We start from the raw sequence: 21,072 nt of genomic DNA, 5'->3' as shown, positions 1-21,072 counted from the left end.
TCTTTTTCATATTCTCCTATGTACAATAAACATTTTGGTGCCTAGTGCCCAACTCCCAGTTTAACATTCTAGTTAAATGCACTGCCTCTCTTTACTTTGATAAAGTACAGTCAGCATCAATAGTAATACTTCTTAAAAATATCTTTCCAACTATTGTGAAACAGGAGCTGACTGTTTATGGAGTACTTATTTTTTATGTCAGTTTACCATAGGGCCTCTTCACCCACAGGCTTACAGCTGGAGGCCCCAAGGCATTTTTTGGGGGTGGAAACTTTTTGAGTTCAGCTCTTAACAAATTTCCAGCCTGCAGTATGTTTTTCATTAGTCTACATGGTGTTATAATAAATGATGCACTTCCTCTTTCATTTTATGATTTTTTTCTTTAAACATGCAACAATTTTTCTGTGTCTGTTTTTTATTACTTTCAATATACTCAACCACACTAATCTCAGAGACTGTGTATAAAAACAGAAAGGATATATTGAATAAGATATCAGCTACAGCAAGACAAGCTTTTCAGCTTAAATTCTTCACTGAAGGCCAGTGATAAACCCATTACATGCATGCAGCTCCATGGGCAACCACTACTTTAGAGGCTATTGTTAAAAAAAAAAGTTACCCTAAAACCTAGAGTTAGTGTAGAAGAGGCTCCTCCAACATACTCACCTGCGAGGGACTCAGCTACAAAAGTCTGATCCCACTGGCAATTCTCTACTACAGGTCCCACTGTGTGTCTGCCTGCTTTAAATATATTTTTTATATAGTTGATACACACACTTTTTTAAGACAGCCTTCCTTCTATATCTTTCTCTCTCTCTGTAATTTTTAATAAGAATGTATTCCTGGAGGCTGACAGCACCAGGAAATCCAGGCTATGCCAACAAGAAGAGATTCCAGTCAAACATCATCATGTCTGGCATACTGTGTTTCATTTACAAATCTTTGATTTCTAAAATGAATGGCAGTTCAAAGTACACATGAAACACAGATACTTTCTGCTTATGTACACAGAGATTGTTAGAGATTAAACCACTTTTAATTAAAGACTTAAGCAGGTGTCAGTTCATGGTACTCTGTGAATTTGGTTTAAGAAGATGTATGTTCCAAAGTTACCCAGCAGCACATTAAATACAAGCAGAATCAAAGAAACTTTCCTAAACAAAGCCAAGAAAAGCTACTTTGTAAGAGGGTTTGAAGTTTGCTGCTACTGATCTGTCATTTATGGAAGGTCCCATACATGGGAAACATTTTAGAACACTTAAAAAATAAACAAACCCCCAGCAAACAGCCCCGTGAGACAGAGCCCCGGGCCACACAAGATGTGTTCGTTTCAGTGGGGTTTTGCTGTGCCTCTGTTTATGCATCTAACTACCCAGAGTTAATTTGCAGTACCAAGGCCTAAACCAGATAATTTAAGAGCATTCTGGACTCAAATAACAAAGAGTTTAAACATGGAAATGGAACTACTTCCAAGTAGTTTTTCTCTATGTCATGCTTCAGAGGGAGAGCAATATGAGTGCCACCCTGTTTCGTCATTACTCAAAGATTCTTCATTTCTTTTTTTAAAAGAAAATCCAAAGATTAATTTAAAGTCATCTGATGAAAATACCTTAATATTTACCTTCATATTTTGTTGTAATATATAGTGAATTCAAGCGATTTCAAAAGTTATCCTGGATGCTTCTCATTTCAAGATGTTAAATATTGGCTCTCAGAAATTTCCATTACACATTGTCTGACAATATTTGCTGCTCTGGAGTACATGAACTGACTTTTAATTCTTACGGAGGTAATGATAATAAAGTTTGTAGAAGCTGGGCATAGGTGACATTTTAGAATTTCGTATTTATTGCAAGTTCCCTCCTTTCCAGGTCTATAAAGTAAGTGCAAAGAATGGTTAGAACTGCCAAATGTATAAATTCTCTCAATCCTTTCATCAGTTATAGCTATTCTCAGGCTGGTCTCCTAATCACCCTTTAAAAATGGGGCACCAGGACATCTTGGCAGCAGTGTTACAGCTGACACCTGAGGACAGTAAAGGAGCACACCTGTAATCCTGGGATTTTATTACCAGTAAATCAAAAGCTGAAGTCCCAAACCCAAGAGCAGGCCATTACAGAGCTGTGGGGGAGGCAGAGCCAGGATCCACCAGCTGGCAGCCAGGGGGATGCAGGACAAGCAGGGCACAAGGAGCAGAACAAAGGCTGCTGACCAGCCAGGGCTGTCATCTGCAGCAGTGAGATACCAGACTCACCCCAAGTGCTGCTTTAGGGCAGCCACAGCACAGCTGCAAAGGCAGAGTTTAAAGTGGCACAGGATGGTTAACATGAAAGCACAATTTTTGGAGCTTCAGCTGATCCCAAAGGGAAGACTGAGCACTCTTGTATAAAGCAGCTTTCCCTTTTGCAGCTACCTTCCCCTACTTCTTTACTTTATTACAATATTGCATACAGAGAAATCTGACAAATAAAAAATGGTAGAAACCAAGATTTGACTGCTTCAGCAATAAGTTACAAATCTGGAGTAACCATGAAGGCTCAAATTACAAAATATCCACCAGTGCAACCAAGAGTTACACATGGCTCCTGAATTTATCAATTTGGCTGCAGACAGTGTAAGGAATCTCCCTTAGCCAGGAAGGAAAAATGCCTAAATTCAGGTGAGATTCTTTTGTGCAGCTATGGCAGGCACAGGTTACAAAGTGGGGCTTTGTATGGCTGCTCCACCTCCAGCTTTATTTGCTGGGAGCTGGTTATGTAACTAACACAAAAGAAAATAACCATTTCTGGGTTGTTTTCCTTTGCAAGCCCTGGGCTGCCAGGAGGAACTGAGAGAATTCAAAAGCAGCTTCCCTTCTGTTGCTCTTTTGGGTGTTTCTCTTTGAAGTGGCACCCTGAGTGGCTGCTCATTCACCAGTTTTGTAGGTAGCCTTTAAAGAAATACTTTCCACCCTTCAAGCTTAAGTACAGAAACATACAATTAATTAAACCAAGTTAGTGGTGTTATTATTTCAGCCTTTTATTTCTACTTGGTGTCAGACTCTTAAGACGAAAGGACTCTTTGTAGTAGGATTTCAGACACTCTGGGGAAAATGATGAACTTTAAGACTGATCTGATCTGATCTGGTTCGTGCAACACATGAACAATCTAAGGAAATCATTTAGCTACTGCTTAAAGGAAAATTCATTCTAAAATCCAGAAACAGCCAAACTTTGCAGCGTTATTGTGCTGTATTTAACAGATTGTTTAACCCTTTGTTTTGACACGCTGGTTTTTAATCACTTTTTCCCCATTAAAAGAAGACTCAGCATAAAATATGGAATTTATGCAGAGTAGATTTCCTGGCTAGGAAATCTTTGGTAACAGATAAATGAACCACTAACCTGCCAAATGGCTCTAATGCAACAAAAATTGCATCTATTGCTGCTTATAACTGTAGTGGCCAAACACCACACTACTGGTTTCCAAACATTTTCCTGGTGTGAAATGTTTGTAAACCAATCTCTTTCACTGGTGCCAAACTCCAGGAACATTCTCCAGGATGGTTTTAGTCCTTAAATTTAAAAAAAATCCCACATTATGAAGAATTACTATGCAGAAAAGATCTCAGTGAATCCATCTTACCATAATGGCTCACTCCCATTTCCACACACTGTGTATGTTGTTTATTTTCATTCTTTGAGCATGGGATTTTATAGCCATAATTATCTCATTTTCTCATAGTACAAACAGTCCAATTTTCATTCATTAAGGTCAACATTTTCATTGTATTCTTCCTGTTTTTTTCTTCCCTTTAAAATTTGCTATGAACAATAAATACAATAGATTTATGCCATCAAAATATCTCTTGGGGTAGAGATTTATTCATAAATTTGTTTTTTCACATGAGCATAGATCAAAAGTGGCAACAGTAAAATGAACAGCTAGAGGAAATTATGTTTTAACTCCTCAATCTTCAAGCTCATCTTCAAAGATTTTTGTCCAACAATTTTCTCCAAAATCTGGAAGGCTTCAAGAAGTAATGTGCAGTCAAGCAGATTTTAGAAGCTGGTAGCACTTCATGGTCAGCTGACTGTGAAATCCTACTCACTACCACAGTCTGGAGCTTGCAAACTTGGTGCTTTACAACTTCTTTAAAGGGTTGAAGGGTGGGGAGACTGCAGCCAAGAATTTATTAAGGAAGACAGTAATACTCTGGACTTTTTCCTTTGCTTGTGCTTTCTCCCGCTTCTCCTGTGCTGCAAAGTGAGCAGCAGTGCCTTCAGCCAGTCCTGTAAGCTTCACAAAACACACCCAGAGGGTTAAAACCTTTCCTCCCTCCCCACCACCTGAGGTCTGAGCTGCTGCAAGCCTGGTGACAGGAAAAGGTCAGGAGCTGTGTACTATATCCTGTAGGTTTGGATTAGCCCACAATAGCTAAATAAACTGATCTGATGTCTAATGACATTTTCAAACAGTAGCTAATAAAATTAGCCAAAGTATGCAGAGTCAAAAGATGCACACAGACACACCAAAGAACATCTCTAATACATCCACACAAGCCATGACCTAATGGAATTTCAGCAGTTTGGCCACACCAATCAGGGTCAGATATAAAGGAACTCAAGTTAAAAACCCTGCTGACTAGAAAAGACAAATATTCCTGCCTTGCCCATTATTATTACTACTCCTACTGATATGCAACTATCAGGTTTTTTGCACAGACCCATGTTTTTGAAACAGAATCATGGTCTTTTCTAAATAAAGTAAAAGGCATCCTACTGACATGAACCACAAGCTTGGAATACTTTGGGAGAGCTTCTATGAATTAACAGGGTTAGCAGGTCTGAGGGATTTTCAGTAAGAATCACATGAGGATCCTGGGTCATGTCAGCAGAGGAAGGAGCTGTGCAGGAGGAGGTTCCCACTCCTGTAATGATGGAGCTGGCACAAGGAGGGTACCCTGAGCTGCCTCAGCTGCTCAGTGCCCCTCAGAACGAGCTCCTCTCCTGTCCCACCTGGACACCAAAAGGTGCCACTCACTTTCTGGTGGCCCTCAGCAGAAAATAAGCTGTGCTAGGGCTGTGAAACACTCAGCTTCCACAGCCAGTTTCACCAGAGCTCATCTGGAACGGCCCTCAGGGAGAGCTGGGTGAATTCCTCAAACCAGAGACGCTGGTTCTGAGGAATGAATGTATGATTAATGGGATTGCAGCACTGGTACAGTTGTGGTCGCCTTTTTAAAGCTTTCCATCAAAGTTCTTGCAACCTGAAATACTGTAGCAGATGAAAAATGAAAGGGACTCAAAGCTGTGCCCATATAAAAGGCACTGCTAAAGCAACTAATCTAAAATGTGCAAATAAGTCTTGCTTACCTCAGCTGATTTGCACATTCACTTTCATTTTTTTATGTAATTACCAAAGCATTTTCAGACTTGTTATGACCAAATATGAACTTGCTGAATATTCACACTAAGATGAAACAGAAATAAACAGTATTGAATGAATCCCATTAATACTACACCTTGCTTTACCCTTGAAACAGCAATACCGAAAATGAGAAGGAATGTCAGTGGGGATTGGCTTCAGTCTGTGCAATGAACCAGGAGATCTTTGCTCAGAGTCTATCAGAAACCACAACTGCTTGCATTCCTTTGAAGGTACCAGCTTAAGATAAAAGTATACTGAGGAATATTTGTGATAATCCTTTAAATGAATAACCACTCTTTATAGACACTCTGCACATGGGTATGAAGGGCTGAAACACACAGTAATTCACTAATATTATAGTGATGCTTCAATGAAACCACTTCAGCTCATAAAAATAATGCTCTGGCAACCACAGTCCTGAATAACTACTTTAACTTTGTGATTTGTTTAATCCACCTGAATCACTGACTCTGCCTAAGTTACTGCACAGAGCACTCCTGGAAGGTGAACTTCCAAAAGTCATTATAATGTCGAACAAAATTGAACAGAACTTTGTTTTGGTGTTATTTAACCTCTGTAAGTAAAAACTACTACTAGAATTTTCTATCAGTTATATGTAGCAGCATGTTAGGGACATCAGCACCTTAAACATATGACTTAAACATCTGAATCAGTACAGATTATTCTGTAAACAAAAATCTGCACTGTTTGTATCCCATTTTCATATGACCAAAGTTACCTGTAATTATGAACTTCAGGGCTGTGCATTAACTTTATAGAACCATCAGCCACGAGAGAGATAATTGGGGTAAGATGGACAGAGAACTGCCATATTTAATTCAGTGTATGAATCAACCCAAAAGCATTGAACAGTACACTGCATCTGAATATTAATCTTGTGAGGAGGCCTCCAAGGCTTCTGTGATCCCTGCTGCTTAATGGTGACAAAAAAAAAACTGCATTATGTTCTCTCTGTGTGTTTCATGCTCACACCAGACACCTGTCCAGCTGAACCTCTACCCTGTGCCCAGCAAAAACACCTGGCTTGTGCTTTAAGGTGTTTTAGGTCTGTGCTAATTTTCCTGGCAGGTCACAGAAGAGGCTCCACCTTCACTGAGGTTTGTGCTTGCTGACTTTGCAATGAGGAAGAGTTAAAAAATAAGTCACTAAAGTAAACCTCAACGTTTCCCTCAGTCCCCTTGCAGCTGTGTGGCCAGGACCAAGTCTCAGCACAAAACCCCATCCACAGATCTGCCCACGTATTCTTCATTCATTTTAGGGTTAATCTCCTTTATGGCTGATAAGTAGAAGTGTATCTTAAACTTTACTGCTCTGGGGAGGCCAGAAAACACAAGAAATATCTGAAAATGTTCTGTAAGTATGGATATTGTTGGAATGTGCTTTATGGTCAAAGCACAACAATCTCCTCTTCCCCACAAGTTCCCCAAGTAACTCCAGGTGATCAATTACCACTTGTTACTACAAGCTGCAGTCACACAGCATCATTGTGTCAGGGATTCTGTATCTCTACACTCAAACAAACCTTGTAGAAAGTCTGCTGGACAAACCCAGCCAGGAAAGTGGAAAAATTATTAGGTTATGGGCACTGCAGCCTGAAAGAAGTGATGGACTGGCAGGGCCTATGAGAGCAAGCAGTTGCCTCTATAAAACCAGGAGAGCAGCAGACTCGAAGGAGCCACATTATTACCTCCTGCTCTCCCTGGAGACCAAAGGAGTGCTATTCCATCTCCCAGTCTCTGCATTTTTGTCCTGCAAAAAGCTGATACGCTAAACTTTATGAGGTCTGAATTTCAAAAGGAAAGCACACTTCCCCTTCAATTCCATGCCCAACTGTCACTGGTATTATCAAATATAAATCAACAACACAGCTTGGGTTTCCTTCTTTGTGTTTCAAAATACAAACCATACATAACGGCTTAACCAAATGAGTGATAAGTATGAAATATTACAAGCATAAAAAAAGGAAAAGTCATAATCCTGGGCTGCCCCACACTGTCTCCTCAAAGAAATATTACTTCAGAGATTAAAGAAGTGCTTGTTTATTTAACAATTTGACCAATCTCCAACAATGGAAAATCTAATGGAAAATACTTACAGGGGACCTACTAGCAGAGGTGCTGTGTGATAGACATTGTAAATAGAGACTTGGGGGGGAGTTAACTTTAATATAAACAATAGAAGCTTAGCCAAAAGGAACAAAAAATAACTGAACTAAGCAAATACTTAGATCATAAATACCAACACTTAGAATGTTCTCAGGTGTTAACCTTAGAGCCTGTGTTGGAGTCCTGTTGAGAAGCTTTAGCTTCTAAGAAAATGCAAAATTAAAAATAAGCAACTAATGGTATAAAATAACAAAACACATTTATATTACATACACTAAAGAAGAGTCAGATACTAACACGAAAGCCAAGTTCTTCATTCATTTTATGGGTCAACTCCTTTATGGTTAGTAAGTAAAATCATGTATTCAACTTTACTGCTTTGGGGAGGAAGGAAAACACATAAATTATTTCTTCATCACAGTTTAAAAAGGCAAATTATTTAAGGACTATTTGTATTCAAGCTAAATAGTTGGAATCATGATGTTACAGGCTTTTTATTCAAATGCAAAGAATTTACATTTACCTACCACCTCATTAAAGTCAGATGATAGAGCTGCACCATTTTCCTTACATTATTCTTTTTCCCCCCAATTAAAATGTTTCTTCTGAATGCATAAAAGAATTCTGAGGCATACAGTATTTTTTAAAGCTCACATTGGCTCTTTTTCAAGTCTAATGTTGGTTACTGTCTAAATCTCCAGAGGCCAAGTGGATGTAGGAGGGTGTTGGTGAACAGCATTGTGTTTCCGAGGTAGGGGGGATGAGACTCCTGGTATACACAGCTGTGATGAGCAGCTCTGAAGAAAATCACATCTCACTAACATAATATTTTTGCCAGCTTGGCTCATTCTGGCCATGACTCTGTTAATGTGCACAGAGTAGCTGCTCTGATGGTCAAGTCCTTTTCCTGTACCAAAGCTCTCTGGGTTTGATGCAGCCGCTGTTTGTCTCCCATTACACAACAACACCAAAGGCTGAACTGTTCCCCGAACCGCAGTGTGTCCTTTCCCTCTGTCCTTTCCAAAAAAAAACCTTTCACAACCAGGGGCAGGGTACACAGCACCGTGCCTAGGGCAGGATCAGGCCCTGGTTTTGCCAGAGCTCCAATGAGAGCGTGTGGCTGCAGCTTAGGGGATTATGAGCACGTATGTGCAGGGCAGTCACATGTGCCCACAGTGTCCAGTGCCACGCTGGGGGCACCGCGGCCGCAGCAGCTCCCAGGGTTTACTCTGCCCCAGAAAGGAGACACTGCACTCTCTGCTGAGCTCACTCACAAAAGGGACTGGCTTGATGGGCAAAATGTTTCTGCGACAGCAAGGCAGTGCCTCCCAGGTGAGATTTTAAGCAGTTCTCCTTTTAGATTGCTTTTGGTTTTTAAGAGCCTAGAAAGAATTTACATAAATGCATCTAAGCCTTGCATCAGTAGAAATGAATAGTGCTGTCATTAGAAAACAATGTTTGGGTTTTAGATAACAGTTCTTTAGGGAAAACATCACTGTTTGAATTTGCCACACTCCCACTTTTATCTGGTTGGCCAAAACAAAGTTATAGTTGCTTTTCTTGTGCATATCAATTTTCATGCACATTAGGCTTGATTTCTCACTGTTTCTTTAGGCAATAACTATGTGCTTTAATTTTTTTTTTTTATTTATTGCTCTGAATATACAAGATCTTTATGTTTCTATATATTAAATCTGGAAGTATTACAGAAGAGAAGTATAGCAGAGGAATTGATCAAAAGTTAATCCAATTAGTCTTTAAGAGAGAAAAAAAGTTCTCTGTGAAAGTGTGATCCTTATGAATCTTTCATTCGTAGGATAGTAATGAACATGCAGCAAACCATACTGTGAAATATTACTGCAAAGCAGACAGACACAGCGGTAACTAATTAACTAATTAATCACAATTAAGTAGCATTTCCATTTATATTATAAAAGAAGGTAAGCCAAAGGCAAACTTCAAAGCACCAAAAATTTTCTAACTGCTTTCAGCAGACGCTTTGAATAAGCAGAATGACTGCTGTCCTTTTAGCCTCCATAAGCATTTTTAACTACACTAATCACTGTGATTTTTGCAAATCTGTTTTCTACTGTATGTAGCAGAACACCTACTCTCCCTTAGGGCTCTGTCAGCTGAACTTAACTTTGTTCTGATAGAAATGCTAGAGCAGCAGAAAAGGCAGCACCCTATTTGTCATGCCAGCATCACATCTGGCACGGGTTTGATTGGCTCCATCATTTAAGTCTGAGCAGAATTCCATGGATTTCTACACAAGTCAGACTGATTCTGAAGTGATGCAACAAAGTCAATCAAATGTCTGGTCAAAGTGATTCATGTAAACATCAGTGTTTGTGATTAGCACATCAGACTGATTAGTCTGAACTCCTGCATGCAGAATCTGAGTATCAGAATATTCTGCATATTTTCCACAACAGCCACAACAAGTAGAGCTCATTTAGGTGAAGACACCAGCAGCCTCCAGGGGCCTCCCTACAAACTGTGCTTTACTGTTCTCAGCACCCAGTGCCTGTGTGGGCTCTGTCAAAACAACCATTTATCAATCATTAGTAAGAAACTGGCTCTCTGACAAACTAATTACTCCTCAGGCTTCCATCCATTAGCACAGGAGAAAGCAGATTATACTTTTATTTCTGTGGTGGGCTGACCTCAGCTGGGCACCAGGTACCCAGCAAAGCCACTCTCACTCCCCTCCACGGCTGGACAGGGAGAGAAATCAGAACTCAAGGCTCATGGGCTGAGAGAAGGAGAGGGAGAGATCACTCACCCATTACCATCCTGAAAAAAACAGACTCAACTTACAGAAAAATGAATTCATTAACCATCAAAGTAGAACAGGGTAATGAGAAATAAAACCGAACACCTTCCCAAAAGCTTGCCATGCAAACCCAATATATCAGGGCTCCTGCAGTAACAAAGGTGCTACAGAAGTCATTTTTGCTCCCTGAAGCTGGCAAGAGTTACTAAAAACAGCATGTTACCTATAGAGGACACTAAGAAATCTCTATAAAAAGTCTGTCCAAATTTTTAGAGAGTTAATTGCTGTGTGGCATGTGAATGGATACACTGCAGTTAATAAGCATTAGTACTTATTTCCATGTCATTAATGTGGCTGTAATTCCAAGAATTTGTACAAATTCTAACCATGGCTTTCCAGAACATCATGGAAAGGATGCAGTGTGGGCAGCAGATGGCTACTGGTAGTAGACTCCAGGTGTGACTTCACAGATGTTTTTGTAATGGGAGGCTTTAGGTTTAAAGAGTCCAGGTTTACAGAGGTCTCAGACTCCTTTACACATTTCTTCCCACAAAATTACTTTGGGGTTTTTTTTTGCCCTTGGAAACATTTGTCCAGCCTCCTGTTGCCCTGGAAAAACAATGCCCATTAAGAGTACCTAAGGAAGCATCTCCACCCACAGGTCTGTGGAAGGATGGCCAAGGACTCAAATGAAATCACCAAATACTTAAACCTGTCAAACTATTTGTCAGCATCCCAGAACAGAACATGCTTAAGGGTTATTTTGAAGTTTGATATGTACATACAGCTGCAGTATGGAGTGGGGAGTCTTAGAAGAAATTGAGTTTATTGGTAGAACATTTTGGTGACTAAGGGATAAAAGCTCCTTGTCACTGATAAAGTAGAATGGGGAGTGGCACATGGCAAGTAATAGATGGACAAATCAGAACTCATTCATGTCAGGAAGATCTCTCAAGCCCCTGGTAAATGAAAATTCTTATTCTAAATCTTGCCATCTAATAATAACCAACTTAGATCAGCATTAATATTATACTAGACCCCCTAGAATGTAAATTTATAGTATTTTATTCACACATTATAAATGGAATAAGATGTAATCAGTAATTATGCAAGTTCATCCAGAAGTCAGCTAGAAAATGCTATTTCCTTCACCAAGCAGTGAAAATTAAAAGCCACAGGAGTGTCAGGAACAAGATGTCTCAGACTTGCCGGCAATTAACAGAAAGATATGTTTATCTCCAGCGGATGTGACAAATTTTGAAGTCATTTCAGCCTTAGTAAAGCTCTGAGGGCTGATTTTTCCCTTCAAATTCAAACTAGTTTTATAATTCTTCTATATGCTATCTGATAAGGAACTATGTCAATATTTCTGCTTTTACTGGAAACCTTGTCCTTGTGGTCAGGGTCTGTTCCACAAGAGTTTCCTCCCCAGCCAACGTGATGCTCTGGCTGATTAGGTCACCGAGTCAGCTCTCACCAGTGTGTCTAATAGGAAACAGCATTATGTTATAGTTTCCAGGAAAAGTACCATCTGTGCCTCCTGCCAGGCTCTGCAACTGGCACCAAAAGATCTCTGGGGAATGTTTCTGTACTGCCAAATTTCAGCAGAGTTCCCTGAGCACGGGTGAAGCTGACAAACAGCGGGGGAAGATAAGAACTGCAGTTTCCACCCTGCCAGCTCACAGGGCCAACTCATTTACACAGTAATTCCAGCACAGGCCGTGCACCTTTTGACACTCTCTTCCTGGAATAAATTCAGTCAGCAAAGCCCAGAATTACCATCATTTGCATTCATTTTGATTGGTGAGAATCTGCCTTCTTTACTGGAATGATGCTGATTTTACATGAACCAGAAGTACAAACATTCCTTACCAAGAACCTAGGCAATTCCAAAATGCTGGAAATGCAGAGATCCAGGCACCTGCTCTCTGTGCAAATGACCTGTTTGCACTTCTTAAAGACATTACCTAAACAAATTTTACCATAAAACTGTCTTTTATATTATCTCAAATATTAGAAAGGACTCAGAAGTTTCTATGATATGATGATCTTTACATAAAAACCAGGAACAAGTAACTTTCATGAATTTTTTCCCACAAACCAGTCTTAACTGACCTGTTGCTCTACAGTTTAAGTGGCTGTAGGCACTGCGGGCAAAACTCCTTATATTTAAACATCAATGATTGCAAGTTATGAAAAATTTATTAACAAAATCACCCACTGAGTCTATTAAGTTCCTGAAGTCAGAATAAATGAAAGAAATAGTTTGATTAAAAACTGTGGGATAAAGTCCCAGCTGCTCTGAGCACCAACATCACAACAGTAAAGATGCCTTCTGAAGGAGTCTGTACCCCTTGTTAAATCCACTGAGTTGCAGTACTTCACACTAAAAGAATCTGCAACTTACATTCAGTTTTAAACTGAAGGAATTTACTTGCTTGTGTGCTCTCCCAGAAACTGAAATCTTCTCTATTTCTAAATTAATTTTTTTGGTTTCTGTGGCTCACCGGTTACAAGCAGCCTGAAAATTTCTCACAAAGGTTAAACTTTTTTAGAAGTTTGTTTTCAGTTAAGCAGTTAAAAGAGTTAATACATATACATAACAACTTTCAGTCATCTTGACACTAAATGCTATTTAAGGTTGCTGGTACTTAGTTTTAAAGTGGCATAACTACATCAAAATCAGCTTCCAAGTGCTCTGAAAACATGGAGCAGAGCTGCAGCAGTGCTAACTGGCTGTTCAGCACTCTGAGTGGCGCCATCTACTCTGCTGATGCTTAAAAGCTGTCACTTCTTGTATTCCAACTGGTCAACTTTATAAAATCCAGAACTGGAAGCACCTTACGTAAGCTGATTTTCTAATACTGCACTCATTCTAATTATTCCTGATATTTAATACGCAATAAGTTCCTGGAAGTGAATAGGAATACTAGGAAAATTACTCAGGCTTTGTTTTGCATATAGCTTAATCTTTTTAAAAAGCATTATCTAGTGGGTATTAGAGCATCTCCAAATTGTATCTCATGTCATGTGTAAAGTCATTCTTCCTGATGGAATCCTCACCTTTAGAGCTGAAAAAAATTAAGGTGTTTCACTTTTTGCAGTGATGAAGTCTTTAAGTATTAAAAGCTGCACTGTCCACTCTGTAGTGCATTCTTTCTCACTGCACAGAAACATTTAAAAAGAAACAATATCTCATGTTTTCCATATAGAAGCTGTTACAGAATTCAGTGATAAAGCTAAGTCAGGAAGGGGTGGAGCAGCACCATCAGTGCCACTCATCCATGCCGGGACAGGGAGAACTTAACAGAACAATGCTGAGTTTGTGGAGTTAACCCGTGCAGAGCCTCCAGTGCAGCTGATCCCCAGCAGCTGCCAGGAGGGCACAGCCACTGCAACCCAGCTGCCACAGAGGCTGCACTGCAAAGAAATGAACAGCACAAAAGGCAGGATTTACCTGGAGTGGGAGATGTGCCTGGCAGACAGCATCTGTGTCTGAAAAAGGGACTCCTTCCACATAAATCCTTAGGGGCTGCCGTGCTGGGCTATCTCCTCTCCACAGAACTTCCACCCCATGGTAGGTAGTTTTTACAACCTTCCAGAGCACCACGACACTGCCACTCTCCAACAGATCTAAAGGGCTCTTAAACACACCATTGAGCAGTTTTGATTATGGTTTCCAGAGTAGCTGATCTTTTTTATCTTCCTTTATTGGAGTATATTGTCTGTTCTCATAAGCTTTAAGCTGCTTAGAAATTGAGAGGGAGAAAGAGAAACTAAAGCAAATACAATTTGTTCCGAGCAACCTTCTATGAACTCTAGAAACAGAAGAAAGTCCTGCAGTTCTAACCTATTAGAGAATATGCACATCCTAAAAAAAAAGTTGCCATACCCTAAAATCAAGTTTTCTTCCTTCTTCCAAACAAAAAGCCCATCTGAACTCATTTCTTGATGCTTAGTGACCCTTGGCAGCAATTTGCAGACTTACTTTTGACATGGCCTTATACGAACTCAGATTCCCAAAGAGCTGAACAATCTAAACAGAGACCAAATGTGCAACTGACATTGCTAATAATTATATTACATTAATAATTTTACATATTATTTATATATTAAATAATAACAATGCTAAATAACAACAACAAAAGGTCAAAACAGGAGGGAAAAAGCATCTGTTTAGCAGGTTGCCAGGAGGCCAGGGCAGTAAGCAGATGATCATGGCACAAGTGGGATCCCAATCACCAGGTAGCTGCTATGCAAATGATTCACCACAAAGATGGTGCTCACAGAATGAGAGGATAAACAAATGAGAAAGGGGTTGCCAACATCTGTGGAACAATAACAAAGGTCTCCCACCCACAGGAAGGAGCTCTGAAGACAACATACATTCAGAATTTCTGGAAAAGCAGAGTGAGCAACATCAAAGGGGGACCAGTGCAAAATGCAAAGACCAATTTCAGGAACATGGGTATCTCTGTACTCGTGCCACGTGCAACAGAAATGCACCCTTACAGTTCTTGAGAATGTAATCTTTACTGCTGATCCAAAATACCAAAGAACTGCCTGATATATCCCACAGAAAAGTCACAAAGAAGAAGTGAAAGTGTGTCATGCTTGGAAGCCCTGTCATCATTTGGATGGGATACTGTGTGTGTGTGTCAGATGAGCAAATAATGATGGGAGGTGCAGTGCTAATTGTAAGGGAGTCATCAGGGAGAGATAAAGATGAAAACGTTGGCCAGGCAGATAGGAAACTCAAGGGGTATTTTAGGAAATCAGGAAATGCACATAAGAATTTATGCATGGAGAGAAGGAATGTTAAAGGAAAAACATTGGTCCAAAGGAAGGCAATTACCTATAAAGCTGGAAATGGGTTCACAGCACTCAAATTGTGCAGAATCAAGTGGGAGTAGCCAAGAGTTGGGTTACGGAGGTGAAAAATCCTGGGTTTATTTTAATTATTAATTATTGCAATGCTGCTATTAAAGCAAGTTATATAGCAAAGGGGAAGGGTTTAGAAAACCAAAACCTGAGCCTAATGAAGGGTGAAATCAGCAGGACCAGAATGTTGGGTGACTGCTCTTCCATGAGCTGACTTGCCATGAGTGGCAAACCCCTTGTTCCCTTCCTTTTCAACTGACCTGCCCTTGCTTTTTGATTTGCACTTTTTAAAATATCCAACATAGGCTTATTATATTCCATGCTACTCTGTATCAATTAACCCTGTTGTTTGATTGTGCCTTCTTTCACCTTACATTGCACTGAATTAACCACATTATAAATGGAACCAGTATCAATTATGAACTTCCCCTGCCAAACTGGTCAATGGTTGCACCACAAAGACATAAATGACAGGGTTGGAAGGGGCCTGTTTTTCAGCCCAGCCCCCAGTATCGAGCAGGATTTTCCTCTCCACTCATGTTAAAAGCATTTTATCTGAGCTGTATCATTACATTATAAACAGCAGCAACTCAGCAACTGCATGAGAAAAGTATATTCCTACTTGCTTGCACTGCTGCATTTTTCCCCCTCACATCCAACCTGAGCTATTTAGCTTTACTTTTCTGTATATCCAGCCTAGAAGTCATTTGCTAATCCCTATGGTATGTATATAAGCTAGTAAGCCTAAAGAAATGTCATGCTACCCAGACTGAGAGGGAACAGCAATGTGACACTTCACTCTCCAGCACTTGAGAATTCAGTGTGCTCTCCTTGATGTACAACTAATTGTAGGTTTCTAATTTTCAAAAAAAAATTGGTCATCCATCATTTAAAGTTTTAAAAAATAATCCATAAGTAATATTCAGCATGCCCCTTTCAAAAAGCACCTTTCAAACCCTGATGAAGAGCTGACAATCTACTAAGCCATGGTTTATACATAAATACAGCACTTCTGGCCATGATTTTTAGTTTGCTCACTCTAGATCTGAAGCAAATCTGCGCTGCCCAGCAAAGCTCTGTGTATGGCCCAGCCTTCCCCGAGGCAGCACCAGGTTTCAGTCTGTAGGAACTGAGATCCTGTGGGAACTCAAGAGGACGTGACAAAGGTACAAGTGTTTGGCATGTTCAGAGACTTCGCTTGCTGGCAACAGCTTTATTAGCTATGTACTTTGCCAGCTATTAGTTTATAATGATACCACAGCTTGTGAAAACACACTGAGAGGTCAGAAAAACCAGGTAAGAGCTACATCACACATAGATGATAATAGAGCAAGTAGACAAACCATGTGTTGTATAAACAAAAAAACCTGCAGAGAAAAGAGACAGTGCTGCAGCTGGATGAAGGGTTGGATTTTTAAGTCAAATAAAACAATCCAAGCGTAGAATGGTCACGCTTCAAACTCTTACCCAACCTGCTCTGCAACTTAGTGCTGCATTATGAATGGAAATATCTGAAAAAGCCTGACTGCAGCTATGGTCTATGTAAGACAACTGAGCAGAACTTCATTTTTTTCTCATTATTTAAAGTTCATTTTGTGGCTCTTTTCTAAAATAATCTTTGCCACCGGGTGCTGTCAACTTCTTGTGCTGTGTTGCAAGAAGTTTTTTCTTAAGTACTTCATGGACATTGTTATCTAAATAAAACCACCTTCAGCTTTAATGGAGTGTAAGGAAATTGGCTTTTGGCCAAGTATGAGCACTCTAAAAGTGCTTCTACACGAATACCTTTCCTACTTTGCTGTTTCCCTGGTAAACTTAGGATGATTAAAGTCCTTCGAAAGTTCTGAAGCACCAAAAATGTGATGCCACAGTTTGTAAGTTAAAGTTATCCACAGCACACACAAAATTCTCTCTGTGGACTGTCTATCAAACAGGAACAGGGGAATTTTCTGCTTTTGGGAGCTGCAGTGGTTTTACAATATTTGTAATGAACATTTACATACAAACTGTGGTCAGATTGAGTAACTCAAGACAAGCAGGATGACCGTTTTTAGACTTCACAGGATACTCAAGAGTTGGAAGGGACCCACAAAGACCTAGTCCAGATAAATGGCCCATATGGAGATCAAACCCACAAAGTTGGTGTTAGCATCATGCTCTAAACAACTGAGCTAATCTCAGGTTTTGTGTTTTTCCGGTATTTATTTCATATACAGCTGCTTATTTTTCCTAATGAGGGATACTACATTGGTGTTTATTTGCTATGGAATAAAGCTTCAGAATTTCTAAATATAAGACAAATTATTTTGAAAAAGGCAGCTCTCTGTTTGGGTTGGTAATATCAGCTGGAAACATACTTCAAAGGTAGTCCCTTTTCATTAGTCTGAGGAGTTTCCATATAAACAACAGAACAACCACAGGAAAAAATTCATTATGGGATAAATTATCAATCTGCAGTTCAAAAGCTCTTTCAAGAAGTGATCCATTTTAAAGTTGTCTTAAATATAAGCATTCACATCTATTAACTGCAAGTGACATGCAAATATCCTTGAGATTAATCAACTTTTTTAAAAAGGAAGCAGAACAGAACTCGTAACACCATCACAAAATGAGGGTTATGTTGTAACACCTTTTCACAACACCAAAACCATCTCCAAATTCAAAGTAAACTGTCAGAAACTTTTCTTCCTACCTTGTTTTAAAAGCTGGTTTATGTTAGCCAGCACCACAAGCACCTGTGCACTTTGTAGTACAGGAATTTTTAAATACCGATTGTTCAGGATATACGGCCTATGAAAATGAAACCTCAAAGCTACACATTCTCATCCTGAGTTAAAAATAAACCCACGCTCTTGAGTGAAGGCTGTTGACTGCACTTGCAGGGAATGGCACGGGCTCTGCAGCAGCCCTGCAGAACCCCAGCACCGATGACAAAACCATAACAAACCTGCATGCCCATGGATTTTAAGCAGTAAATCCAAAACCCAGGGACTACAAAGCGAGCTGGATCCAACAGCTCCGAGCACAACCTGTCACTTCTTGAAACTGGCTGTAAACAGGGGAAGGGAGGGGCCAGGCGCCTGCCAAGCCAAGCAGAAACTTGTGAGTAACTTAGAGAGGCAAAACAAGTGCAGCGCAGGCAGCGGCTCCCAGCGCGGTGCCGGGCCAGCACCATGATCCCCGGGAGAGCCACGCCGGGGCCTGGCGGCCGGCTCGGTGCCTCGGGAGGGCGGCTGGGGGCAGCGGCACACGGGAATTAAAGGTGAGAGAGAGGCGGCGGGGCCGCCAGAGGAGCTGCGGGCGGGACGCGCGGTGCCGCTGCCCCGGCGGGCGGGCGGGCGGGCTCGGATCCAGCGCGATCCCGGGCTGGGAACGGAGGATCCGGGCAGCGCTGGGGCCGCCGCAGCCGGGGCACTGTAAACAAGAGGCTGCTGCAGCCTGCACTTATGCAACAGAAGGGAGCCGGGGCTGCAGGGCTGCCGCGCTCCGCAGCCTCCCCGCGCTCCCGCACGGTCACTCCGGGAGCGAGCCCGGCACGGCAGAGCCGCCCTGGCACTGACAAAAGGCACGGCCGGGGGCGGAATGCGAGCGGGGCCTGCACTGCACACAGAACAGGGTCAGTGCCTTCGCTGGTAAGTCAGCATTCAACACCGGGGATTGGGGCTTCAGCCGCAGAAGTACCTCACCTGCGAACTTGAAAGTCACCAAGAAGGTTTTCCGAGAAAGTATTTTAGTTTTGGGGTTTATTTTTGCTCATTTCAGAGGTAAATATCGTCACTTTCCTAAGATTACTGTTTAACAGAATGAATGGCCTGCCACTTCTGTCATTAAAACAGAACTGTAGTGTTTAACCGCACTTGGAGGACGTAAAGAAAAAATAAGGGTAATGACTAAAACCATTTGTGAAACCAGACATCCCCCTGCTCTGTAAAATACAAAGCCTGGTAGGAAACACTGTTGATCTTCTGAGACAATATACAGGCAAGTTATTCAGTGGCTGATGTAATTCAGTCTGGAGTAATCAAAGCTACATGCTTAAGGATAAACCTACATAATGGAATTACGTGATTGTACCCATGCCTGTGCTTAGTCACCTTTGCACTCACCAGAATACATATATTTGCAATATCTAGTTCCAGTCTGCTGCTTGGCTTGAATCAAGTCATAACAGTTCAATGAGATGTAGTTTTGGTTGCCTTCAACTGTGAAAAAAACAGTTGTTCTTTTTCTTTCTTAAAATCTTAAACCAACAGATGCTTCCTGAAAACAAACGGGGTTGTTATCGGAGCTCAACAATAGAATGAGGATAGATAGACAACATAAAGATATTATATGGTCCGCTCAACACAACAGTATAGCTGAAGAACTAATGTGAGAAAATGAACCAAAAAAAGTCAAGTTTTCCCACAAAGGTGAAAACAACCTTTGAAAACAATAGAACTTCTGGTGCTGCCACAGAAGCCAGTTCTCTGAGGAAATCCAACATGGGACAGTGGAATAAATATTTGCTTGCCCAGCTAAAATTACTGTATTTTTAGCCTGACACTTGGCTCAGCTTATGTTATTTAGAAGAAAAATGCACACAAAACAACTGCAGTGGGAAATAACACATGGAAGTTGACACAGTTTTGGGACAAGTTTTGTACCATGGCTGAAGAGTCAGAGGATTAGCACCAGGGAGATGCAGTCACGTACTGTATGCTCACAGACCCCACACAGTATAATTTAGCCACCTGGTTCATGGAGTATAGCATGTTGTCTAGTAGCATTCATTTCATTGCACAATGTTTATTGTGGATTGATTAAATCTTGCTCTCCCTCTGGAAAGAATCCAGGTACGTGTACTTACACTTTGCTATAGGTGCTGACAGAGGAGCACACAAAACCACGGGAGTGTGTGACGGGCAGAGTACGTGACACGGGGAATCACCTGCTGCACCAGCTCTGCACTGCCCCTGAAATGCCATCAGTAACAACCATGATTTTAAGGCTCTGCCTGTTTTGAGCTGTACTTTAGAGATTATTTCTCATTCCTGCATTTTGGAAAGCAACTTTACATGACTGCTTTGAAGTTCACTTAGTTTCAGTTAAAATGCTATCTCTACTGACGATAAAGCAAAGAAGGCTGGGCTACAACTGCTGATAGTAGCATACTTTTTAAAGAATTTGAGCTATTTTGAGAGGAAATGATAGCTGATTCTTGCCTTTTGGAAAGTCAGGCTGCCCTGATATTAGGTTCCCTGGACTACAGAGGTCCATTGTTTTTTTGAAACGAAATGGTTATATGGTAGGAAGTCTGAATACAAACTGACCTATTTAAAAAAAAAAAAACAAACCCACAACAAAACCAACCTCCCCTTACACCTCATTTCCCAGTATCCTCTAGTCTTTGTCAATTTTATCAGTGATCCAATACGCATTCACCATACTGCCTTAGATGTGCCTCCTAAGAAATTTTTTTTTTAGGTAAAGCTTATTTAAGATGTTAGGAGATCTCTATTTCCCATCATACTGTGAAGATTTGTGCTTCAGTTTATATCCTTCTACTCTTCAGTAGTTACCTTATGTACTTTTAGCTATATACAAGGTGCTGTTTGACAGTTGTCAAAAAATTGCATAAGTATTCATATATACATCAATACTTAATGATAGTTTACAATTTCCTTCTGTTGAGTGTTCTGTATCAACTGATTTGCCACTAGTTTCATTTAAATCAAAACTGCAGAACATGTATTAGTCTAATGAAATTTTGAATAACTGTTTACTTTCTTCTAGACTAACAACATCAGTTATGTGATCGTATAATCTTGAAGTTCAAAATGTTTTCTTCACAGTACTTTGCATTTCATTTCCGATGTAATATTTTAACAAAGCTTTCAC

The 21,072-nt window shown here is 40.5% G+C and overlaps 2 protein-coding genes across 7 annotated transcripts in view; one reads left to right on the top strand and one right to left on the bottom strand.

Annotated features, from left to right (window-relative positions):
- The window catches only part of CHLSN (cholesin), a 125,000-nt gene that overhangs the window by 53,670 nt on the left and 50,258 nt on the right, over window positions 1-21,072 (bottom strand). Inside the window, exon 1 of one of the 4 annotated variants that reach the window (XM_071443998.1) lies at window positions 18,140-18,221. The exons of the other annotated variants lie outside the window; for them this stretch is intronic. Coding sequence (XP_071300099.1) covers window positions 18,140-18,151 — 12 coding nt within the window. The 5' untranslated portion in view covers window positions 18,152-18,221. Of the gene's footprint in view, window positions 1-18,139; window positions 18,222-21,072 lie in introns of those variants that run through there. 4 annotated transcript variants of the gene reach the window in all.
- GPR146 (G protein-coupled receptor 146) overlaps window positions 1-21,072 on the top strand; it is a 46,580-nt gene that overhangs the window by 23,481 nt on the left and 2,027 nt on the right. Inside the window, exon 1 of one of the 3 annotated variants that reach the window (XM_071443993.1) lies at window positions 17,780-18,454. The exons of 1 other annotated variant lie outside the window; for it this stretch is intronic. The gene's annotated coding sequence lies outside the window, so the exon portion shown is untranslated. Of the gene's footprint in view, window positions 1-17,779; window positions 18,455-18,499; window positions 18,825-21,072 lie in introns of those variants that run through there. One more of the 3 variants, XM_071443994.1, reaches the window with a different exon arrangement.

This window comes from Agelaius tricolor, unplaced genomic scaffold, assembly GCF_023055355.1.
Source record: "Agelaius tricolor isolate 1412-34295 unplaced genomic scaffold, bAgeTri1.0.p SCAF_19, whole genome shotgun sequence".
NCBI classification, from domain to species: domain Eukaryota; kingdom Metazoa; phylum Chordata; class Aves; order Passeriformes; family Icteridae; genus Agelaius; species Agelaius tricolor.
Note: the sequence above shows the minus strand (reverse complement) of the source record. Positions and strands in the feature narration are given on the sequence as shown.